The following is a 24,618-nucleotide window of genomic DNA, read 5'->3' on the forward strand; positions in this document are numbered from 1 at the left end:
ACGATAACCCCAGTCTTTATATTAATCCCATTAGAGATCTTTATAAATATAAAAATGTATGCACGCAGATCACACAAGTCCTACAAAAGGTATTTCTAAAATTATAAGGCATGCTACGATTGTAACATATTTTGTGCATGGACATTTTTTTTGCCTGATGTTATAATTGCATATAATATATAATTATAATATAATTATATAATTATATGTAATATAATTGCAATTTTTCCCTAACTGCGAAAATAAATGTCCAGTCGGCATCTTCCTCTCCAGTAGATGGCGCACCATATTTTGTCCTTCTTCCGCGTTTTTCTTCTTCGTTGGTGCACTTGCCTGCAGGGGAAGTGTCCTCCATGGTGTCATTGTAGCTTCCCCCAGGTTGAACGTTTAGAAATAAGCAATGACTGGGTACACGCCGGACGAGAAGCTCCGTTTCGAACAGCTTATAAAGCTCAGGAGACAGTGGTTGAAGGACCAGGAGCTCAGTCCGAGGGAACCGGTGATACAGGCTAAGCCACCAGGGCCGATCACCAAGTTCTGGGCTAGCTTTCTGGAGCCCAAGAGCCTGTGGAGACTTTACGTGAGTACTGCTAATGTTAGCAAGCATGCTAGCAAAACAACAACCTTCTGTAAGCAAAGAAAAAAATCCCTCTATCTGTAAATCCTGTTCAGTTGGGACTAATAGCCCCTGAACGTCATTGTTGCATTTGTTGTAAATTAGCCCTGAGCTTTTACCCCTAAATATTATTTACAAAGTCAGATTGCTGTCATGTAACTGAGCCAGGATTTTTTCTCTTTACAATGATTGATTTTTAGATAAGAAAAAACTATACAAAATCAAAATAATTTCTTAGAACCCAGACTTTATATCTTTGAATATTCAGTAAAATATGCATCGATGCAGTTGCCATATTAACTGATATAAAATATAGAAAATACACATAATCTAATATAATAAATTAAATATAGAAGAAAAAAACTTTCTGGTCCCTTTGGCCAAATTAATTGAATTAATTAACTATTAATATTAAAATAATATTCTAATTTATTCACGAATAGTTGTAGATCTCAATAAATGATCTGATAACAATGTACTGAAGTCAGGCCAGACACAGGTTCAAATTCAACTTGTGAGAGTTCATCCACATTTATTACAATATATGTCTTATTTATCTCCTTACAGACCTACAAGGCATACAAAGGGGGAGTTTTCACATTAACACGGCTGTTAATACCTGCCTGGATCGTCCACTACTATGTGAAATACCATGTTGCTGTAAGTCCAGAGAAATTTCGAGCATTGTCTCATCCGAAAACCAAATAAAGAATAAGGCCAGAAATCCAAATGAAAATATACTCCCATTACAAATGTCAATGACGCTTGGTCCCAATTTCCTTTTAGCAGGATGATTCTGTTTTGAACAGCCTCTGGCTGCATGGTTAATAATTCCAGTAATCTTTTATTCTTCAGCAGTAGTAGTCCATGTTTATTTATTCCATATTTAACAGATAATCCGGTTGTCAATCACTCATGTTTAATAACTGTTTCTTTCTCCTGCAGCAAAGGCCATATGGCATTGTAGAGTTGAAACCGAAGCTGTTTCCAGTGAGTTACATTCTGATGTTTTTCAGCATGATTTAATCCAAAGTGAAAAGCCTTCATTAGCCTGTTGATAAATGAAACCTTTCAGACTGGAATATTCAGTTGCCATGTGCTAGCAGTGAAAATGATATTTTTGTGCGTTTGTGTTTAGGGTGATACCATCCTGGAAACAGGGGAAGTTGTTCCACCTCTCCCTGAGAGCCACAGCCATCACTGAAGTTTAAATGTTTCAATCATTTTGTTGTAAAACTGTGTATATGACAATTAAACTATTAAAAAATGATTCAAGCGCACGTCTTTCCATAACAAGTGTCTTTGTGAACCACGGCGGATATTTTACTTTTTCCTTCACAGCCAGTTACCTTTAAATTGTTGGTTAAATACAATATTGTTGCATTATCAGGGATTTTAATTCAACTTAAATAACAGTTTGGAGACATTGTTGGGTGGGGGGAGCTAAAGGTTAAGCTGGTGCTTTTATTCTGAAACACGGAAGTGACTGATTTGAAGGAGAAAACGGTGACGAAGCCAAATGTGTGCTTCATTACCAACATCTCCAAGTCAAAAACAATGAAGAGATTTCTACAAAACACTGGGACATTAAGCACCATGGGACATCTGGCGTAAAAAGATCAAAGGAAGATAAAAGTCGACAAGAGTAAGATAACTTTAACACCATGCTAGCCTTCATAGCATAGCTAGACAGGGCTACCCCGGTTAGCCGGCTATGTTGCTAACTTCAGCTAAACACTTTCTTTCTTGGATAAATGTGACTTTATGACAAGATCTCTTAGTGTAATTGAGAAATACATTGACAGTTAATTAGATTTGTGGTTTTTTTAGGCGAATGTTCAAGGCAGAGCAGTAAACGGCGCTTGTTGCTGCTCTGCTCACATAACCATCAGGAAAACCACTGGAGGAAGTAGAAGAACACATTTTAAAGATTAAATGGCGCTTCAACAGATTTATTTGGACTCATCATGCATTCGGCGACACTCGGAGGTAGTTTAATATGACCCGAGTGTTGTATTGATAGGATCGTTCCAGAAATACCGTCAAAAATACTGTTTAGGTGTGAAATACTGCGGGTAATTGGACTGTTTAGTGAATGGAAATGTGATGAGTGACACCCAAAGGTACCGAAATGTCTTCTTTCAGTATCGCCATATTCCTCACTTTTGGAGACTGTATACTACCTCATCATGACCTTGGGACGAGGTTTAACCTCTTCGATTGATGCAGCTCATATTCAAAAGTCTCTTGCGTGTATTTGCTTGTATATCTTAAATTCCGTGTCTGTTTCAGGTCATGTCGGCGATGAAGTTTGCCCTGCAGCAGAGCCAGAACTCTGGCGGAAGACAATGCACACGGATGCCTTCCGAGGTGTCGCCAGATTCCAAGTGTCCCATCTGTCTGGACACGTTCAACAACATCTCCTACCTTGACATCTGCCTGCACAAGTTCTGCTTTCGCTGCATCCACGAGTGGTCCAAGAACAAAGCCGAATGTCCTCTGTGCAAACAGCCATTTAATTCCATCTATCACAGCATCAAGTCAGAAAAAGACTACAAGCAATATGACCTGCGACCCCTGGAAAATGGTTCGTTTGGGATTTTTGGCGGCGTGCGGTTCAGATACCGCACGACTCTCACGGGGTTTAACCAACAGAGACGAGGAGTAACCGCCCTGCCTCCAGATAACGGAGTCCTGTTTGAAGCCTCCACCAATGCCGCCCAACAGCCGCGGGATCGCTACATGCGGAACATGATGCTGAGGTTGGCGGCTAGGAGGGCAGCGGCGAGCGAGGGCAGGGCAGTGAGGAGCATCCAAGACCAGGAAATGATCAACTTCAGGAGGGAGCTGTACCGAAGAGGCGTGAGAGTTCGGAGCGTCACCGACGGAGGACGCTCCAGGGACATTTCGGCGGAGTTCTTCAGAAGAAACCCCGCCTGCTTGCACAGACTGATACCCTGGCTAAAGAGAGAACTCGCCGTGCTTTACGGAGGCCACGGCTCTCTGGTTAACATAGTCCAGCACATCGTCATGTCCCAAATCACACGTTACGACATGGACGACAGAGCTATTGAGGAAGAGCTTAGGCCCTTTCTCCAGGGCCGGGCTGAGCACTTCTTGCACGAGTTTGTCACGTTCGCAAAGTCTCCGTTTGACATGCAGGCGTATGACAGGCACGCCGTCTATGACTGTCCTGGGGCCCCTGCAGACGAAGACAGCAGCCCCAATTCATCCGTCATCGCTATATCGGATGACGAGGCACGGCCCGCGGACCCGGACCTTCCGGGAGAGGCTGCGTCTTCCTTGAGGTATTCGGCGTGGGACGACGAGACCCCCGGACCTTCGTATTCTACCACGGCACAGGTGAGCAGGGCCGAGTACACGTCGGTGCTCGACTCCGACTCCGCTAGCAGCTCAGAAGAGGTGCAGGAGACTGAAAGGTGCCTGGAGCGGATAAACCGTCTTAGCCAAACAGATGCCATGGAAGGGGAAGTGAACAAGGAAGAGCGCGTGTCCTCCGACAGCGACGACTGTGTCATCATAGGTTTTACTAAGCCGTTGTTGGAGAGGACCCCTGAGCTGGTCAGGCTCTCCTCCGACTCTGAAGATGCCAGCGGTGACGATAAAGAAGCGTTCCCTTTACCTCAGCACATACGCTTCTCCAGTCTCAGTCCCGGAGCGTGGAGAGGCACCGATCAGTGTAGCGCTGGGCCATCGGAAAATCTGGAGCTGGACGATTCCAAAAGGGGATGCAGAGACAGGAGGCGCAGCAGATCAGACAGAAATGACAGGCACAGGAGGTCAGGGAGTAATGACAGACTGAGAGACAGGCACAGATCAAAGGGTGGCCTCTGGAGGAGGAGGAGGAGGTCCAGAAGTGATCAACACAGGCCTTCTAGGAGCCCAGCAGCACCTCACAGCAGAGACAGAGTGACCTCCTATTCCAGAGACAGGCACTACTCAAAATCTGGCGATAGCCGGCGCCATCACAGCCAAGAGAGGGACTATAGGACCACGCACACCCAAGAGAGGCGGTCTTACTGTTACAATAGCCGCACGCACTCTGATCGGCGCTCGCATTCCAGGAGCTGCAGTAGGGAGTCGCCGTTCTGGCTCAAGAGGCGCTCCAGGTCCAGGTCTTATTCCGGCAGCCCATCTCCGTCCGCCAGAAAGACACGTCGCGCCGACAAGCCCGGCGGGAAAAGGAAATACAAAGCAAGACATTTGGACGCGCCGCCGGACGATGCAGCTCTTACCTCACATGAGAGGGGCCCCTCCCCCGCCCCGGTAATAAAACACAAGAAAAAGAGCAGTAAGAAGCATCGTAAAAAGTCCAAAGAGAGGTGCCGGAGCAGGAGCCGTAGCCCGGAGCGCCCCGACCAGGACAGCCGCGAGCGCAGCAGGCGCCACCATAAGAAAAAGAAGAAGAAGCACAAAAGCAAAAGGCACAAGAGTAGCGAGCGTAGAGAGAGGGACTCCACCTCCGTCATCACCATTGAGAGCGAGAACGAATTGGGCGCCGATGACGGCGTCGCCCGGGCCAGCAACACTAACGACAACCCGCGTCACAGATGTCCCGCCTTCCGTTAACTCAGTACTGGGACCAAAACATCTGAAAGTCACCCAACCTCGTCTTCGAGTTTCTACACATGAACCTGCAGGTGCTGCTGCTCTTTAGGGTGATGATGTGGTGCTACACAAAGCAGAGTGGGCCGTTATTATGGGATATGGTGCCATTGTTGACCATAAAGGTCTACTTTTACACTTAATAAGTAGCAAACCTATTTTAAGTGCCAGGATGAGTTCATGCTGTATTTCACATCGTTTTAATCTCATTTGTTAATCCAGGAAGTATTTCTTATGGCAGATTTTTGCTAATTCTAAGGTGCTCTCAGGGAAGTGTATATTATACGCAAAATGCACATGGAATATGACATATTCGGGGTGGAGTCTTCTGTTTATTTATAATAAATTCGATGACCTTTGCTGATGGATCTCTGTGTCCTTCTGATTGTAGTTTTCTATCATTGCCTTTGTCAATCATTGACCTAAGGATATTTAAATACTGCGATGTTAAAATCGCTGGAGAGGAAACTCTTCAAAGATGTGTGCTTGATAAAAAATAACGCCAGTAGGTGGCAGCACCGCAATGTTTCGTACTGTAAAACGGCTGTAAAAATAAGAATAACGGTGTTTGCCGGCCAGGTGCTTTTATTCTGAAATCGAAAAATCGACCATTTCCGTTGGCCGGCGGAAATTAGCTAGTGCGTTAGAAAAAGAAAAAAATTAAGTCTTCCTGCTGTAATATAAAACTTTCCTTCATAATGTCTGCCACATTGCCCGTGAAGGTGAGCATTTGAACGTTATGTCAGTTTGGTTTGGGGGGGTTTTTGGTTGTTTTTTTTAAAAAATGATTATGGAGGGAAAATAAGCAGGAAACATGAAGCACGTTTCAGTGGCTTCATGCTAGCAGAACTCTGCTTCTTGTGCAGCCTGCTGTTCTAAAGTGAAGGATAGAATTAAAAAAAAAAAATCTGGTCACACTGTAAGTCAGCTCTTGTGAATAGTCAGAAATGGAAAATGGCCCCAGAAGCGGATTGTCCGTGTGGAGGTAGTGGACAACGTTATCGTGCACCCAGAACCTGCAATGATCGAACACTGACGTGTCTAAAGGGTCAATGTTGTGAAATTATAGCCCACAATAGAGTAAGGCAACTATAATGGCGCAAATAAAAAAGGATTGCAACACAGTTTGAAATTAACAGTCCGTTGTGTAATATTCTTTGTATCTGTGAGGAGATTTGGAACCGATAATAAAGCCCTCTTCAAGCTTGCACCTGTAGTTTGATACGATAAGATCTTACTTCTTTGAACACGCAAGTGCAAATATAGGCATAAATGTGAGAGATAGATGACTATATATACCACATGTGTCTTTGGCACCCAATATACGTGGTCAAAACGTTCTGACTGACTCATGTCAACAGTAAAACTATCTGTGCAGACGTGACACCTTCTGTGCTTGGACCCTCGAACCTTGAAGGAGCACCACCGATGAGGGATCCCTCTCCTCCCCTCCTCAGATGGACAGTAGCTGCCACATAGAACATCAACGTTAACACCAGCAGCCTGCCAACACTTGTAATATTCATGTTGATAGTGATGGAGAGAGCAATGATGAGGCACATGACATGCACAAAGACAATAGAAACAGGAAGAGTAGCAGCCACGACGGCGGTAATGGAGTTCCAAAAACATCTAAGTGGTTAATGATGGGTTTTAGGACTCCTTCTGCCTGTGTTCAGTGAAAATGAAGTCTCATTACTTTTGATGTGACATGCATTTGGATGTTTGTATTCAGACTGTTCCACAGTTGTGCCCCAGCAACAGAAATGGAGAACCTTCGTAGGCTAGAGGTGGATTGTACCTATTCACAAATGATGTTGCATTTTCATGAATGCTCGTTGGAAACCTGTCGAATGTAGGAACACGGTGCAGCCCAATTCTCCGTGAAACGGTATCAAAATAGCTCAGACTCGTCAGATCAAGTGAGTTGGTGTGATGTAGGAACTGTAAGAAGTTTAATGTAATTGCTTTGGAAGGAGATGAAGCCAGAGCAGAAAATTATTACCCAAATGAGGCCACGCAGCTTAAAAATAAAAGGATCACGTAAAATATTGAGGCATCGGGATTGGTAAAGTAATTAAACGTGTAACACTGGTTTTATTTCTTTTTTGTCTGTTTGATTTCTGTAGGTCACGAGTGATTTATTCCATTTAACATTTCACTGTTTTCAGATCGGTATAATTGGTGGCTCGGGCCTCGATGATACTGATATTTTGGAGGGAAGGACCGAGCGCTATGTTGACACGCCGTATGGAAAGGTAAAAGGCCACATTATCACTGGCTTATTTTGCATTGTGCCGTTTGATTTAAAATGAATTTCCTGCCCTCCTCGCGCAGCCTTCTGATGCTCTGATCCTGGGGAAGATAAAGAACGTGGACTGTGTTCTTCTGGCAAGGTAACAAATCCTGCCTGAGAGCAGCAGCGCCGCCTAGTGGTCAATAGTTGCACCTGTCATAAAAGTGAATCGAGCGTGTCTCATTCAACATTGATTTAAATTTTATTTTGCAGCCTCTGTTGAACTTTCTGTTGTCGCTTTGTAAACCACCCTCAGACACGGGAGACAACACACCATCATGCCGTCCAACGTGAACTACCAGGCCAACATCTGGGCCATGAGAGAAGAAGGTTGCACTCATCTGCTGGTCACCACAGCCTGCGGGTCTCTCCGGGACGAGATTCAGCCGGGAGACATCGTCATCATCGACCAGTTCATCGACAGGTAGCAGCTCCAGGCGTGCGCTCACCAACGCTGGTGTTTGTGTTAGTTCCCGATGGTAAAATATTTTCCTTTAAGAACCGGAGTAAACTGCTACAGGTTGTTATCGAGTTACAGCTGAACAGGAAGTCTGCTTCTCTAGATCTTCCCACACATCTCACTGGCTGGATTCTTACTGTACTACAGAAATCAGGCCTGACTCACCATGTATTCTTTCGCCAAAAAGAGAAGCGTTTCCTGTCATAACTGTCTCTCTGTGTCCGCGGAGAACCTGCACGCTGGCTTGATGACATGCTCGGCTTCGCCAATACCTTTGTCTCGTGTTTCACTCGCTTCTCTCTGTTTACAGATTCTTTTTCCCTTATCTCAATTTCCTTCCACTTCTTTGGGCCTTTTTTTTGTTTTGACAACAATACATCCACCAACTTTCTCTCCTAAATGAATCCTTGTTTTGTCTGCAGAACTCTTTAATTGTCCGCTTTTGTAAACTCTATTGTCGCACTTTTATTCACTTTTATTCTTTTATTCATTTAAACCGCAGTCTGACATTCTTGTGATTTACTTGGAGAACGATGAGAAAGAAGATAGCAGTCTGTAACCTCCGGGCACATACGTGTGCACGCTTAATGTGCAGCGTGGCGCCGTGGGAGTGTTGTGTCGGGGATTATCGGTTAGCTGACTGCAGACATTCCGATACATAACTCAATATGTGCAGAGATGGAGCTGTTAAAGGAGGCTTGTTTATTTGTTGCCACTGAACTGGCATAGGAGCGGCCGAACGGCGCCGCGGGGCCTTTCCTCCATGCTGCCCTTGCCCTCCCACGCCAGCGCGTGGGGCACGGGCATCCTATTATTAACCTGAACGGGACGGGCTTGTTCAGACCTGTCTAGCAGCTTGTAGTCACGTGTTTTCAGATGGTTTCACTTCGCTGTCAGCTGTCGCCTCTAATGACTTCTCCTGGACTCATTCTCTCATTTTTCATTTTATTTAATGGGGGAGTCAAGTAAAGAGCCACATTTCTTCATATGGATGAAGGGCAGCGCAGCAGTGTGGCCCTAAAATGTCCTATTTCTAGCTTCATAATGATGAAATAGTGTCATTCCTAACCGAGGCATCTGATTACTTGGAATTTAATTTCCTGTTTGGCTCTTTTTGGCAGGACCACCAGGAGGGTTCAGACCCTCTATGACGGACAGGCCACCAGTCCTGCAGGAGTGTGCCACATCCCCATGGCTGAGCCCTTCTGCAACAGGACCAGAGAGGCGAGTGTTTGACCTGCGCGTCATGATCAGTAATAGAAAAAAATCCCCCCCCCGTCACCCGATGGTTCGGATTCTTTGTGCCGCTGCAGGTTCTGCTGGAGGTGGCGAGGAGCCTGGGGGTCAAGTGCCACACCAGAGGAACCATGCTGAGCATCGAGGGGCCCAGATTCTCCTCGCGGGCAGAGAGTCTGATGTTCCGCCAGTGGGGCGCTGATGTCATCAATATGACCACTGTTCCAGAGGTCGTCCTTGCCAAGGAGGCAGGCTTGTGCTACGCCAGCATCGCCATGGCAACAGACTACGACTGTTGGAAGGAGCATGAGGAGGCGGTGAGTGGCAAACAGGAGGCCGGGACGCCTGTTTTTTTTAGACCTTATGTCCTTATTAGTTATATTTCTTTAGTTAATATTATATTTCTAATTATTTACTTGCTGCAGGCGGATGAAAAAGTTTCATCCTCGCTCCGATTCTGTGAATACTTGGTTAACAAATTCTTAATAATGCCATCAGCGCAACGTTTACATTTCGGGGATTTTCGCCAGCGTGGCTGGAAAGTGGGCGGGCTTCTGGTGCTAGAAATGACTCAGAGGAACTTCTGCACGTCGTGTTCCTGATGCTTTTGTTCAGGACCTTGATGAGCTTCAGCCGTCCTGCTCCTCAGATCTCGTCCGAACAGAGAAACGGAGGCTTTCCGGTGCGTGGGGCTTCCTGTGGAGGTCGCACACGTGCCGCTCCGTAGGAAGGAGACGGGGCGTGCGGTCGCCAAGCAAAATCCGCCGCTCGGATGCTCAGGCACGTTGTCTCACACATGTGAGAACAGCGGGATTTGTTGTTTTGCTTGTTTTTCTTATCATCGAGGTTCGTTTGTCTCTGTTTGAAGAGAAAAGGACTTTGTCCACCATCTGTCGTCCACTGCTTTAATATAACCTGCTCAGGTTAAAGTCGTGCATCGGCCTCTTTTTATTTAGCTTCGATCGGCGGCTTCTCGTTCGTCTTCGTTCCTAAAACGCTCACCCACGTGGATAGTGATGTTAACGCGGGCCAGTTCTTCAGACGGCGCTGTTGTCACGGCAACGCGATAATTGGGCTCATTGATCTCCCGTTTCACTGATTCGGGAGGCGGCAGCCTGCGCGGTCGGCTCCCAGCAGAGGTTTTCCCGGCCTGATTTCTGTGGTTCCGCCTCTCCTCGCGCCGTGTCAGTGTTATATCGCGTGTGGGGGCGACTCGGCTCATTTGTCACCGATCCAGCACGACTCCCAACTCCTCTTCCAAGTTCCGGCAGCTGACCTCTTCCCCCTCCTGCTGCTTAAGCGAGCTCACCACATCCTTCCGCCCACCCCCCCCATCCCTCCGTTGCCTCAGCCCTCGTACCACCCCTTCCCCCCTCCTTTTCTCCTCCCACACCCTCCCCTCGGGCTGCCTGCCTGCTTGCCAGCCTCCGGTGGAAGCCCTGCCAGAGGAGGCTGAGTCAGCCTGAGTCATCGGCCTCACTATCTTCATCCTGGCAGCACAACAACACGGCAGAATAAGTCTGAGTGTGGCGTGAAAAGTCCCCCGGGGAGGGGGGGGCGGTCAGTGCAGCCGACAGGAGGTAAACACCAGCACAGGATGGAACTGAAATTGTAGCTAACGGTAGTGAAGCGCCGCGGCGGGCTTCATCCGGACAGCCTGGCGTTCCTCCTCCTGTTATTTCCTCGCTCCCACGGCATTGATATTAATGATTGACGTCGTGAGCGACAGCATGTGGACGCTGAGTCACTGTTGTGCAGAAGCTCATCTCCACACTGCAGCGTTTCGCTGCCGTTAGCTACAACTAATGAAAACTGTGTCCGGGGGCAGTTCCGGCAGATTACGGAGCGGAACTCCTTCTTCCTTAAAATAAAGGAAGGATCAGCCCTCGCTGATGGCGTCAGCACGGGCTGCGTTACCCTGGCGCATGAAGGGTCAGCCGGGAACGCAGCGTGCGATCCACGCCGCGGCACATTTTAGCGCACCTTGTCTCTCTCCATGGCAGGTCTGCGTGGACAACGTGCTGAAGACGATGAAGGAGAACGCCAACAAAGCCAGCAGCATCCTGCTGACGGCCGTGCCGCAGATCAGCCAGATGGACTGGGCTCAGACGATAAAGGCTCTGAAAGTAAGTGCGCGCTGACTTCCGTCGGAAGAGGTTGCGAAAGCGGATGTTTACGCCTTTGCTATCACGAGGAGAGTAGGTGCGTCCTCTTTTTTTAGATCATCACATTGAGGCACCTTTTGTGAAAGCTTCACAAGAACAATCAAACTGTTTGCTGCTCTCAAACAACGGAGTGATTATTGCCAGGAGGCCCGGTTGACCCCGTGACCGCTGAGACTGACTCATCACTGCTGAGTTGGGCTTTTTTAGAGCTGTTATTCAGAGCTGCTGCTTTAATTTTGAGGGGCGACACGGACGTTAGCCTGGCCTGTGGTGTTCCACAGTTTAAATATTGGATGAATAGGATGTGTTTTCTGAACTTCTGAAGAAATAACATGTCTGCTATGTTTTTCTTTGTCCCAGTCAGTGGCGCAGTCCTCTGTGATGCTGCCTAAACATTAAAACGAAAGGAGAGACCCAGGATCCACCCCGCAGCGACGGACGGACGGACGGACGAGGGCTCTGCTCACGGATGTCTGAATCATAAGGAAGTGCCTGACATTGACGACGCATGCGCTTTATGCACAGCTAAAGTTCCTTTTTTTTCCCTGCACGTCTGCACACTGCCTCATTTGACCCGAGTTTTTTTTTTTTTTCTGTGTTTGATCACCTGATTTCATTTCAGTTGACGCAGGATGCATCATAAATACAGCACGGAAACATCAAGTCACGTCTCATTTTTGACTGATTTTACATTGATTTATTATTATCATTTGTTTAAAAAAAACACCTTTTGGATAGCATGTTAGGTTAGCATTTTTTTAAACACTCAGATTGTTTCTATCTGCTTTATGTGGCGTATTTTTATTTGTTCATGGCCAAATAATTAAAAAAACACACAGTGATCCCTTAGGGTTGGTAAAACAGTGCAAGGATGTTTTTAAAGCAGATGAAACTTGCATGTTTGGACAGTGATGCACAGCCTCCGTTTATTCCAGTGTGGAGAAAAAAAGTCTTTTGTATTTTCTTAATTTCTCTGTGAAGATAAATGTTTCCTGCTGCACGACTTCAATTAAAACGGTTTGACAATCGTAAAGCAGCCTAAAACCTGATTTTCCCAGATTAATCCACAGTGTTCTTGTCGACTATTTTTTTTAACTATATATGTAAAAAAGGTAGCGGATACGAGAGGATAAAGTCCCTTTCAATCGAGAATTTGGATAAAAATACAAAAAACAAGACAAAAATTTACGTATAAATTTTTTTATCAGGGACTTTTCTGCGTTTTAAAGCTTCAAAATATTTTCGACTCGCCCCAGTCCCACGAATAACCGTGTTTGCCTATTTAATTTGCCTATTTTGCATATTTCATTCCCTTATTTCCCTCCCTCATTCCTGCAGACGCGCCGCCTTCGTCGCATTAAGTTAAAACCTGTTTCGAAAACAAATTGCGCATTTGCCAGGGGCCACGTCGTGTTTGGCCGTTTGCTCCGCAAACAATTAACGTCTGACCCGAATCCAAGCGCAAAAATACTAAATTCTCAATCATTTTTTTTATTTATTTCTAATCTCCATGCGAGTACAACGTCAGTTAAAATCGCTTTAAAAAGGGCGGAGGAAAAAAAAAGTTAATATTGCTTCGATTCCGACAAAAAGTGTCTACCAAATATCTTTAAGTAAAACGTCAGGCTATACAATTAAGATCTCACATCGAGAATGAGATGAAAAAAGGATTAATGCTAATGAATTTGCTTAAATAGTGCATCAGTAAGAAACGAATTCTCAAATGTGCAAAAAGTGGCCTTTGGTTAAACAACCGTTTTCACATATGTAAATGTCACCTATACATATTACAGAAACAATAATATTTATAAATACAATGCGCTAATAATAAAACAATATAAGTACTACCGTAGAAATTGCTCGCGGGCATCGTCAAATTCAAATATTCAATTTACTCCTAATCCGAAAAGCCCGCTTTGGCTAAAATACACGTGCCTTGTCCCGAATTCGTTAGAAATACAACCAATTTACAAACTTAGAAACAGCTAAATAAATAAAATACAGTTTTACAACATACCAGACGAGGCCTGAGTGTAAAATATCGTCTGAGGGGCCTTTTCGGGGGCCCGCCCAAGCAGCAGCAGCCAAGAAAGTAAAAAAGAAAAATGTATGAGACAAAACTCCATGGGTGTTTTTTTTTACAGTGATTCCAGAAAAGCCACCACGTCTGTGTGACATTCGTCCCGGGCCAGATCGACGGGCCGGCGGTCCGCCTGGTCCCTGGCGTTCGGGTCGGCCGTGAACCGCACCAGGAGCCGCACGGTGTCCAGGAAGCCGCTCCTGGCCGCGTCGTGCAGCGGCGTGGTCCCGGTGGTGCCGTCAGCCACGTTCGGGTCCGCTCCGTGGTCCAGTAAGATCTGAGCCACCCGTGTGCTCCCCATCATCATCACCTGCACACGCAAAAATCAAGCCCGTTAGAACCTTAACAAAACGGACGGACGGCGCACAAAAAAAAGCCCCACAATCATCAAGAATGAATGAAGTGGCGTCTGCTGAGGGAGTCTAGGCCTCGGTGGGTTTATCAGTAACAGAAACATCAAATCACACTCCGCTTAAGCACCCAAACAATTCGGATTTCATGTTTTAAAACGCCACAGATGCGTAAAACCTCTGAAAAGCTAAAGCAGACCGGGTGTGTGCTAGTCACCCGGTTGTATAGTGTAATAATCCGTTTAAAGAGCACCACTGACCCCGCATCCATCCTGACACCTTGCAATAAAATGATCCCATAAAACAAGTTTCTGTATTACGGCGACACAATAAATCTTAAACCGATACGAACGCGTTTTATTGGGCCTGATGAGAATTTAAGCGGGTGTAAAAAATAAATGCGTGCGTTATGTGTAAACGGACTTCCCCATCCCCACCGACGGCGGCAGAAGTTGGCGGCCGTGACACTGACCTGCAGCGCCGTGCGTCCGAAGCAGTTGACGCCGTTAACTTGGGCTCCGGCTCCCAGGAGACTCCTCACCTGCGCCGCGTCGCCCTTCGCCGCGGCCGCTGTCAGCTCGTCCTCCAGCGGCATCGTCCAGAATGTGCGGCCCCGGGCTGCTCTCACAGGTACAGGCGGGGGGGGTGTGTGGATTGAGGAACAAGCACGGCTCCAAAAAATATATATCGAGGAGGCGGGGGGGGGGCAGAGAAACTAAAATAAATAAATAAAAATTAAAAAAAAAATAATGCAAACGCGCCGGAGGCGGTGTGATCGCGGTTGGGGTCCGGACCCGGGCCTAAGTTCGTGCCGGTCAGGGATGGTCTGGGTCGGATGGAGGCTGTTGCCGGCTCTCGCTCGTCGGTGTGTGTCTGGGCTTGTCTGGAGGTTTGAATGGGGCGTTTCTGCAGTGGAGCCGCACTGCGCATGCGCGGGAGCAAAGCCCGTCATCGCATTCAGTCGTGCTTTTTAAGACTAAAGCGTCTTTTTTTTTGTGCATTCTTCAGTTCATAATAACGGAAGAACAGCCCAGATACCGTACTTAAACAAACGAGAGTGTAGATTTATTCACATTTGGACGCTTATTTTATCTGTCGTCTCCTTAAAAATGTTCCCGTTAGTTTATTTATTTTTTGTTTTGTTTTTGCCCATTTGCAACTTTTAAAATGCATTCTGCATTCAAAATCAGATCAGATCAAAGCAAATTCCTTTTAATGGGTAATTACTCTGACAAAAAAAATAAATAAATTCCACTGAAAACAAGCTAGAGAAGAAAAGAAACTAAGCAATTTCTGAGAATGAGGGGACTTGAGGTTTCACCTAATTTCACAAGAATTAGCCTGCATTTAGAAGATAATAACAACACAGGCTGCCACTTGTGCTTCAACAAAATGGAAACTGAGTGGGTTTTTGCCATATGGGCATTATAAAATGGCTGTACCTTGAACCTCAATCTAAATCTAGATAAACAGTTATAATTCTGAATAAATACAGCTGTCAAACACACCGGAGCCCATTTAGCTGCCATCAAATATTTTCTATCATTCAAAGAAGGAAACTAAAAAGTCAGATTATCAGCAATTTAAGCACATCTTTTTTAAAAAAAGGATTAAATCAGACTGTCAGTGTTTTATCAGATCATCAACAGGTAATCCTATCAGAGGATGATTAAAGAGGCCATCATGTGACCCCAGACTTGACAAATGTAGGTTGCGCTAAAGATCACCACCAAATGTTTGCTGGTGATCTTTAGCGCCTGGGAAAAATAAAACCAACGTATTTTTTTAATAACGGGTCAGACGCATCAAACGCCCGTTTCACTGGGGGTTTGGCGGCCATTATGGCGCCTCGTGACGGATATAAGCGGGCGATTTATCCAGAAGCGAAAGCAAACAAAAAGGCATTCTATAATAAGATCTGCCAAAACACCTTCTCTTTTTTTTTTGATTTTTCAAACCCTTCTGGGGAAGAAAGGAAAAAAAAGTGGGTCAGTTTTTGCTGAGAGGACAAAAATAGACAGACAGCAAAGCTGAGTCGTGCATCAAAGGCATCATATCAAAACCGCTTTTACCCACAAGTCATAGCGAAACCGTCACGCCATGTTTCTGCAATGTTTAAACCGGCTCGACTGCCTCGCCGGATTATTTATTTAACGTTGTTCTTTTGGTTTCAGGCATCATCGTTCGGTGATTTGACATTATAAAGAAGCCAAACAAGCCCTGCGTGCACACGGCCTCCGTTAAGAATGTGACCTCTCGGATCCGCCTGAATAAATGTCACAGACGCAACAGGCAGAGGCTCTGTTATCAAACGCGACGCCTCACGATCGCCGTCGGGGATGACACGGTATGAGGAAGCCCGCCGTTGGAATGTCCTCCGCGGCAGATTAAGTAATCCCAGGCAGAAACGGCCGGGCGGCAGGTGGGAGCCAGGCACGAGGTCACGGCTCACACGCCTCCTCAGCTGACGGAGGTGTCATCTCGTGGTGGCGAGTGTCCCGTAGACGCTCGCAAACACGCGTGCACTGTTATGATAAGTTGCACAATAAAGGTTTGTTTAGAATGATTACTCATCTCGGGTCCGGGATCTGCGGCCTGTCTGACTTCACGAGTTGAACTTGCATTTGGGAAGTCACATGATCTGCCCTACGTGGGCGGAAACGTTCCGTCCGATTGGAATCGCTGCCTTTTTCCCTTCCTGCGTTGATCCTCCAGCCGCTTCGCTCTGGAGCGGCGGGCTCTGCTCTTCCGCACCAGCAGCTGGCGGCTGTCGTTCCAGGTCAGGATGGAGCTCGCTTGGAGCTATCTTGAGGTTTTTATGGGCCTTATTTTTCCCCCACGCGGACGCCAAAGGGTGGCGCTCGTTGAGTTTGAATCTGATTAAATGCCGTAAAAATCTACTGTTGAGGTCAAAGGTGACGCCTGTAAACCAGAGGAATCCGTCCGAGAACAGAGTTATTCCAACGTTACGTGCACTCATGGCGCCTGGCAGTTACCACGAGTCACCATCGATCTGTGTTTCTTCTTTACAGGGACCAAAAATTTCGCACCCGGTGTGACCTTTGACCCCCACCAACCACATTGCCAGATTTAAAGACCTGACTGTCGTACGTAAACTTTCAACGGCGGATTCGGGTTCAGTTAAGGTCCCCAGAAAACATGGCTACACGTGTGCGTGTGCGTGCTTGTGTGCGTGTGCGTGCGCGCGTGCGCGCGCGCGCGTGTGTGTGTGGTCTTTGTTTATCTGCGAGTTAATGTGAGCAGACCTGTGTGGAATGTGTGCACATCTCGAGGCTTCACTGTGTCGGAGGCCGAACGTGGGCGGAGGCCTGCTGGCCTGGAAGTCCCCTGCGTGCACGCACTGCTTGTGTGTGTGTGTGTGTGTGTGTGTGTTCTCGTGTCAGACACAAACGGGAGCACGGCAGACGTGAGGTGACATCGACTTTTATGTTCTGTTTACAGGACGGAGGAGGGCCATTCTTTTTTTTTCATGCAGTTTAAACAAAAGATGTCGCAGACGCCGATTAAAGGCGGCCTTTTAATAACGAGGGGCCGTCGTCCAACGGGGCTGACGCGGCGGTTTTTCTCTTTGCAGGCTGTGATGTCATAGCAGCACCCTTGGAACATTCTTTCGGGCTGGAAATGCTTTGTTGCTAAATTTGGTCGCCTTATTTTGGAAAAAAAAAAAAAAACGGAGACGCCCACGGGTGTCATCTGTTTCTGGCTGCTGAGGATGAAGAAAATCCCACTTGTTTTTAATTACGTCCATTATTCATTATCATTTGCAACTCAACCCATTCTGAATCACACCTTCTTTTTTTTCCCTTTTATAAAAAGAATTCTCACAGGGATGCACAATCCAAGCCTCTGTTCTCAACAGACATGAAGGGGAATACCTACAGGCTGATTCCAACCCTATGAAATCACGTCCCGCTGGCTGCCTTATGTGAAATTCCCCTTTTATTATTCTATCTAAATGGTTTTATTGTCTTGACCTTTTGACTGCTAAGAGCTCACAAAGCTAATGAATCAAGCAATTAGCTCGCGGGAGTCCGACATCAGCATTTTCTGTTCTGATGTACAGACCTGACCTTCACAACTGAGGCCCATCTCTTATATATTCAATAGATTAAATTATTGATATATTAATTTGGATTTTTATAAAAACGGCCTGTGAAAAATAAACCAATTTCTACGTTAATTCCGAACCCATAACATTATATGACCCCCCCCCCCCACACACACACACACACACACACACACACACACACACGTTCCTTTGCCTGCCTCGACATCTTTGGTATTTAGACAATTCGGCTACAATCACGGCGTGGAGTCGCCGCGGTTACTGAGGGTCTGAATCAGACAGCCTGAATACTTTGGGTCCATTTTCAAGTCAAACCGCTCAGGCTCCGACAGGTGGCCTGTGACTCAGGCCCAAACAGACTTTCTCAAGTCTAGACACAAATACTCCGTGAACGTTGATTCAACCAACACAGCCGCTTTGTCCCCTCCTGTGCTTCCCCTTCGCCGCCGATGAACGATCGCGTCCGGCCGCGCTGCTTTGTTTGGTTTTCTTCGCCCGAACCTCCGCCTTCCTTAGGAACCCGCACGGTTGACTCTGTTGCTGTTGTGACCTCGAACGTTTGATGGTCACGAGTACTGGTCAGACCGCCATCGCTAAAAGAAGTCAGCCGCGAAGGTCGTCTCAGGTGTTGTGTACCTGCAAACACGCGCCACGGTGACACTTTTCCCTTATCTTATCTCTTTTTCAGCACTAGTTTTTAATGTGGCGACGCCTCGCCCCGTCTGGCTGCTCAGTATTTCTACACACTTTGTGGTATTTCATCACGCTGTGAAGAACGGGCACGGCTTTGCCACACGACGGGCTGTTCATTAGGCCGGCCTCGTGTTATTTTGGTCTTCAACGCGACTTCCTTTGAACAGGAAGGCTCTGAGTTCTCAGAAACGGAGGCTCAGAGGATCCCGACGAGACCTGACACAATCGACGGGCGATGGCTAACGTGACAGGTTAAACACACACGTCGGGAGGCAGATTCGCTGATAAACTGTCATTTACGGCCAGAAGTCGGATTTAAAGCCTCTACACGAGGAATCAGCAGGAGTTTTCTTTTGAAATAACCCGTATTTACTGTATTTATGAAGCTTTTGTTGTGCTCGAGCTCATTTACTGGTGGACATTAAAGAACACGGACACGTTAAACCGTTTCAGCCGTTTCAGGTCCAGATGATAATCAGTGGATACGAGGAGAGCGAGGCGATTAAAGAGGAGGCCTCAGCGGGGTTTTATTACTGTGCTTTCAGATAAGACAAAAACGAGTTGACTTTTTATGACTGACGCGAATCCGCAATGACGGTGGAATGTTTTTATTGTTGTTTCACTTTCATCCGGTGTAATTTCCCCTGTTAGCTTGAAGAGCGTTCACGAAATAATCCGCCCAATGCTAGAAAAGGAGCCGAACAGGAGCCGAACCCTGCTCTTCCTCCTCTTCCTCCCCCCTCCCATTCACTGGCGCTCCCGATGCCTCTGAACTCTGCCCGGGGGCCCCCCAGTCGTGCTCCGGGGCCAACCTAAAGGCGTCTCACGGTGCCTGTTTGCAGTTTAGACGGCTGTAAAAGCCTTGACGTGAGTCAGATTTCTGACAATCTGCACTTCCTCCAGCGCGGCGATCTTCTCGTAGCACGGTCTCACTTGTCTGCTGAATCACGCGTGCACGGAGCAACCGTCACCTCCGTGTACACCGAGTGTGACTGTCTCCAGCCTCTGAGGCCCCTGGAAAATGTTAGAAACGAAATAACAGAGACAATAGGACACAACAAAGACTCTATAAAGACACTAAGGCTGCGACGTCTTCTGTCCACTTTGATCAAATCCTTCATGTGTAAAAATACCTGTTTGCTACTTTAGTGCTTTTCACTTCCTGTATTTTGACCAGGGATGATATAAATATGCGCCGTGCCATCCCTTTATAGCTGTTTAGTTTTCCACCATGCAGAAGGCAAACAGGCCTGCCTGCTTCCGGGGTCATAAATGCGACATTTGATCACCTACGATGATTGTATAATGTTTAAGAAGGAGGGGGGGTGGTTGACATCATCGCTCATCAGGAGAGCGATTACTCACACCAGACTTTTCCATAGGCCAGCAGCTTCTGGGGCCACGTCAGTGTTTAGTATGTTCAGCTCGATTTTGTTGTAATTCACGAGCAATCGGGCTCTGAGGGGCCCCTATTTTACATCCACGACACCTTCTTGATGTTTTACCTGTTTTTTTTGGCTCTTCCTAGGCTCTGTCCAATCGCGGCGTCTCCTCTAAATGATGGTTCCTGCCAAAGGCGGTGAAAGGACGAAAGGGCAGGAGCAGACAAGAGGATTTTTTTCCCGCTGTATTCACAGAGGTGTTGAGACGAGACGAAGCTCCGATGGCCGCAGCAGAGCGGCGAGGGCCTTGACTCTGCTGTGAATGGATGGTCTGGAGATGATTTGCAGTCATTCAGCCTTGGTTTTCCACCAACTGATGCCAAAATCACACAATCAAATCATGAATACGCACATTATTCTTTTTTAAAACAAGTTTTTGTAACTCAAACTACAGCCCTCATGAGATTATTGTAGTGTGTTCAACTTATAGTTGCTTGATCCTAAAAAGGACATGATCTACTATCGTGTTCTACTTGTTCTTCTCTCAGATCCCTCTTCTGTGTAATTGCAAATGTTTCCACATAACACATTCGCAACAGGAGCCAATAAAGTTTTTTTTATTGACTATTATAGATGCTTTTACTGTGTGAACACGTGGTTGGACACTCATCTCCTGTGGGTTATGACTTCCTCATATCTACCTATTTGCGATTCATGGCGTAATCCCAGATCTCGCCACTAGGGGTCAGTGTTGACTCGAAATCAGGCAGGTTCTTTCACACGTGTGAATACTAAAACTCACTCATTATGGACCAAATTATGCGACAAAAAGCCAATCAAATTAAATGGCTTTCATCATAAATATTATATGCAGTAAATATGTCCCGGACAGAATATTTTTTACGTACAATAGCGAGGATTTGCCTGCGCGTTACTCGGGTTCCTTTCACACATGTGTCTCCCTCCGCCGACTCTTATCGCCACTTATTTCCTTCCAAATTGCGTCCGTGCAGCAGAGAAATTACCGGAACCAAATGTTAGATGTTGAAGTCAGCAGAGAGGAGATAGAGGAGGCGGCAGGCGTGCGGTTTGAGCTGCTCTCAGGCAGATAATGTGTGGAGCCGTCCCCCACCTCCCTTCTCCTCCCTTCTCCTCCCCTCCCCTCCCCGCCCTCCCCTCATCCTCGCCCGCCGCCTCCCACATCATCGCCTTTCCTCCGGGCAATATGAGACGTCTGGGGGAGCAGGAAGGTGAGGCTGGGGAGATGGCGCACTCACTGGCCCATGTAATAGAACGATAGACGAGCGTGCCGCGGAGACCACACACGCACGCACGCACGCACGCACACATACATTTGTGTGTAAATGGCATGTGAATATGCTGAGCGGTTAGATCTGGGACAGTTTAAGCAGCGTGATCGTTTAACAGCAACTGCAGTTTTTTTCTTTCGTTCCCGCAGCTTCTTTTTTTTGACGCACACGATGATTTATGTCTGGATCTATTTTAGTCTAAAGACCATCTGTGAATGAAGTGGCTTATAATTTAAAAGTAGCATACTATATTAAAAAAACTACCTTTTTTAAAGTGAAATATTCAGGGAGACAACAGGCGGCTGAAATTTGCACCTTTTCCCAAGGTTGGTTCGGTGACCTGAATGGATCCAGAATGCCAGTGGGATTATCCTCCTGGAGTTGCGATGGGGGCTAAAACAAATAAATTGGGCTCGGAGTGAATCCTCACACAGAGGAGCCTTGTCTGAAACGGTTTAGCACCATCGCTGTGTTTAGTCTGTTTTACTTTAATAGCATCTCTTCTGACAGTTCGAGTCAACAGGCGTCGTGCGTCTCCTCCAGTACACCGGGGGAGTTGCTGGATAGATCCCAGACACTGAAACAAAAAAAACTGTAACATGAGATTACATTCCAATACAAAGCAGTTTTTTTTAGTCACTATTACAGCATTTATGGCGTACCTTTGAAAAACACGCCCCTGTACGTTTGCAGACGGATTTAAAGCTGCACAAACACGAGAGGGGGAATTTTTTATCTTGTTTACTTCAAGTAAATGTAGGGAATTTTGCTCTGCCCGTGGGCGGTAATTCCTCGGTATTTACCGCTGCCCCAGGGGCCTCAGCAGCGTCCTGTCTTGTGACCCGACTGTCTCCCAGCGGTCTGGACCAAACACCTGTTGTCAGCATGCGGGGAGGGGATGGCGGGACCACGGCTGACATAATAAACATAAACACGGGCGGGAATGCTTGGCTTTAAAATCCTGTAGATCAGGAGGCCTCTCGGGAGGAAACTTGGAAGGGCGGAATCAAAGGATCCAACCTGTGGACGGTGACGTCATAAATCCCTATCGCATTTTAATTGGCGTCTTCCTGTCTGACGGTGTCGCTTCCCGAGCGCCGCCACTAGATGGCACTGTGCAGACAGCCATCTTTTCCCTTCGGAGCACACTGACCTTATTCCCTATCTATCTAATTACACATTAGACCTGTAATATGCCATTCCACATCCCTGGGTCCCAGATGAATGGTCCCCCACCGCACACACATCTACACACTGTTCCAGCCAGCTTCCCTCAATTACTGTCATGGGCAGGCCACAACATCAGGAGGGGTGTGTGTGTGTGTGTGTGTGTGTGTGTGTGCGTGTGTCTGTGTGTGTCTGTATGGAAGGAAAGGGGGAGGAGATCTGTACATGGGTGTGATGAGAACCGGAGACGGTGGCTGACGTACCAGCATGTTTACAGGTGTGTCTGTCTCTGGGGCCACTGGTGTGAAATGCCCACGGGGCACCATTTATTGCCCCACACAGTTAGCACGGTTAAAGATTTAGAACATAACATAGCAGCTACGCTCTAAGTGTCTTTATTTGATAAATTTGTGAACCTTAATCGTGCCTAAACTCTGTTAAGCAGTTTGTTATATTTAAAAGTTTTGCATGTACAACATTTGTGTAATTTAGAAAAATCATCACTGTATTTAAAACCAGTTTTTTATGGGATAGGAAAGCTGTTATTTAGAACGGTCTACGTTTCAAAATGTTCTTTTTCCTTGTGGTTTCTTGTATGTTCTCGTCTTCCACGTCGCTCAGTAGAGGATAAAACCTTCACGGAACTTTCAAATTCTCTCTGGCAAAAATCCCTTAACAGCTTTCACACCATGATCCCACGCGTATATGTTACATATAATGGTTTCTATCTGACCGTGTGCAGGAGGTACCGCCGGAATCCAACATTGCAGACCCTGATCAGAATGTGCCCGTTAAATCTAACTGCTTCGGTTTATATTCACACTGTCCAGTGTAAGTTTTAGATGGAACGCTCACGTTTTGTGCCCAATCAATTAAGCTATTTAACATCAAAATGAATAGCAATCTTTAAAGGAAGGGATGTATGGCTAGGTTTAAATAGAAATTGTTCAAGGTTAAGGGAGGGACAAGTCAGGCTGTGTGAATCCGTCAATACTGTAGCCTTGTGTTCTTGTATAGGCTACAAAAGGAAGCTCTAAATCCGAATTTAACCAGAAGAGTGAGTACTTTTTCCAGAACAAGAACAATTTGGCTGGTCCAAGTCTGCTCGAGGGTTAAGACTTGTTAATAGGGTTCAGGTTGGAGTTGGTTAAGGTTAGGGTTATGGATTTAGTCCTGTGTTTGGGATTACTGATGAGGTAATAGTGTAAGGGTGGCACACGGGGAATGGAAATCGGCAACGATGACAGCCGTCCAAACGTGTGTGCGCGCGTGCGCGTGCATGTGTAACTGTCCCTCCACAGGTCATGATGCAATGATTCTCCTCTCCTCGTCAATGATTCTCCTCTTCGTCAGATATCTTCATTACCCGCCCTGGCAGGCTTGCTTCATTAAGGAGCCTGTTCACGCCTCCCACCCCAGCAAAATACTTCATACATAAAATCCCTAATTTCCTGTCTGGTTGAGTGTAAATAATTGGATCATTTGACACAGAAGAAAGATAAGCATCAGCTGGTGATGCCGAAAAGCTGTTCCAATGGCTGCTCCAGCTAACGTGGGGGGAGGGGAGCCCTGCGAATTTAGATTTTGAAGAAGTCTTGAATTCTTTTTTTTCCTGAAAAGCCAAAAAGGTTTTCCGCGGTGATCTATGGCTAAACACCGAAGGCACTGGCTGTTTGTTGTGATAGATTATCTTAAAAAGTCTCAAAAGGACCCTGCGGAACAGAGCTGGAATCCAGAGCAGCAGAGCGCCGGTCTCACCGAAGCCCGCATGCACAGCATAACTGTTCTCTCTGCGGAAATATTCATTTAAATATTCATTTTAAATCTCTCACAGCACAGAGATATTACATAAATGCAGGCCGTCAGGCGTAATACCGGCGTGGGTTTCCACCACAGTCCAAAACCATGAACATTAGGTTGAGAGGCAAATGACCCCTAAGTGTGTGAGCGAAAGGTGTGTGTGTGTGTGTTTCCTGTGATGGGCCGGCGACCTGTCCAGGATGTGTTCCTGCCTCTCCGGCGGTGACCACTGCAGGTTAATCGATGGACGGATGGCTGGATCACTAATGGTTGGGGTTTACAGGAATTTTCAGCTAAGTTAGATCACATTCTGGGTGTTCAGCTGTTAAACTTTACTCTGAGGTTAAGGT

The 24,618-nt window shown here is 46.6% G+C and overlaps 4 protein-coding genes across 4 annotated transcripts; 3 read left to right on the top strand and 1 right to left on the bottom strand.

Moving 5' to 3' along the window:
- Window positions 1-309: 309 nt before the first annotated feature.
- On the top strand, window positions 310-1,896 carry ndufb6 (NADH:ubiquinone oxidoreductase subunit B). Its single transcript, XM_057036348.1, has 4 exons — window positions 310-580; window positions 1,184-1,276; window positions 1,562-1,606; window positions 1,755-1,896. The coding sequence occupies exons 1-4, from the start codon at window positions 401-403 to the stop codon at window positions 1,818-1,820; spliced, it is 384 nt and encodes a 127-aa protein (XP_056892328.1). The 5' UTR covers window positions 310-400; the 3' UTR covers window positions 1,821-1,896.
- Window positions 1,897-2,077: 181 nt separating this feature from the next.
- Window positions 2,078-5,610, top strand: toporsa (topoisomerase I binding, arginine/serine-rich a). Its single transcript, XM_057036339.1, has 2 exons — window positions 2,078-2,261; window positions 2,909-5,610. The coding sequence occupies exon 2, from the start codon at window positions 2,912-2,914 to the stop codon at window positions 5,204-5,206; it is 2,295 nt and encodes a 764-aa protein (XP_056892319.1). The 5' UTR covers window positions 2,078-2,261; window positions 2,909-2,911; the 3' UTR covers window positions 5,207-5,610.
- A 197-nt stretch (window positions 5,611-5,807) lies between these two features.
- On the top strand, window positions 5,808-12,432 carry mtap (methylthioadenosine phosphorylase). The gene is made up of 8 exons (XM_057036345.1): window positions 5,808-5,964; window positions 7,414-7,500; window positions 7,580-7,638; window positions 7,795-7,962; window positions 9,120-9,222; window positions 9,312-9,551; window positions 11,238-11,360; window positions 11,760-12,432. The coding sequence occupies exons 1-8, from the start codon at window positions 5,941-5,943 to the stop codon at window positions 11,796-11,798; spliced, it is 843 nt and encodes a 280-aa protein (XP_056892325.1). The 5' UTR covers window positions 5,808-5,940; the 3' UTR covers window positions 11,799-12,432.
- Window positions 12,433-12,874: 442 nt separating this feature from the next.
- On the bottom strand, window positions 12,875-14,738 carry cdkn2a/b (cyclin-dependent kinase inhibitor 2A/B (p15, inhibits CDK4)). Its single transcript, XM_057036349.1, has 2 exons — window positions 14,302-14,738; window positions 12,875-13,789 (listed from the first exon to the last, which is right to left on the bottom strand). Exons 1-2 carry the CDS (start codon window positions 14,422-14,424, stop codon window positions 13,538-13,540), a joined length of 375 nt encoding a protein of 124 aa, XP_056892329.1. The 5' UTR covers window positions 14,425-14,738; the 3' UTR covers window positions 12,875-13,537.
- Window positions 14,739-24,618: the final 9,880 nt, after the last annotated feature.

The sequence above is a fragment of the Takifugu flavidus genome, chromosome 6, assembly GCF_003711565.1.
Source record: "Takifugu flavidus isolate HTHZ2018 chromosome 6, ASM371156v2, whole genome shotgun sequence".
Classification (NCBI taxonomy): domain Eukaryota; kingdom Metazoa; phylum Chordata; class Actinopteri; order Tetraodontiformes; family Tetraodontidae; genus Takifugu; species Takifugu flavidus.

Coding starts and splice junctions, on each gene's coding strand:
- ndufb6 (XM_057036348.1), top strand. CDS start 401: ATGACTGGGTACACGCCGGACGAGAAGCTCCGTTTCGAACAGCTTATA. Junction 581..1,183: donor AGAGCCTGTGGAGACTTTAC/GTGAGTACTGCT, acceptor ATCTCCTTACAG/ACCTACAAGGCATACAAAGG. Junction 1,607..1,754: donor TGAAACCGAAGCTGTTTCCA/GTGAGTTACATT, acceptor GTTTGTGTTTAG/GGTGATACCATCCTGGAAAC.
- mtap (XM_057036345.1), top strand. CDS start 5,941: ATGTCTGCCACATTGCCCGTGAAG. Junction 9,552..11,237: donor GGAAGGAGCATGAGGAGGCG/GTGAGTGGCAAA, acceptor TCTCCATGGCAG/GTCTGCGTGGACAACGTGCT. Junction 11,361..11,759: donor AGACGATAAAGGCTCTGAAA/GTAAGTGCGCGC, acceptor TCTTTGTCCCAG/TCAGTGGCGCAGTCCTCTGT.
- toporsa (XM_057036339.1), top strand. CDS start 2,912: ATGTCGGCGATGAAGTTTGCCCTGCAGCAGAGCCAGAACTCTGGCGGA.
- cdkn2a/b (XM_057036349.1), bottom strand. CDS start 14,424: ATGCCGCTGGAGGACGAGCTGACAGCGGCCGCGGCGAAGGGCGACGCG. Junction 13,790..14,301: donor TCGGACGCACGGCGCTGCAG/GTCAGTGTCACG, acceptor TTGCGTGTGCAG/GTGATGATGATGGGGAGCAC.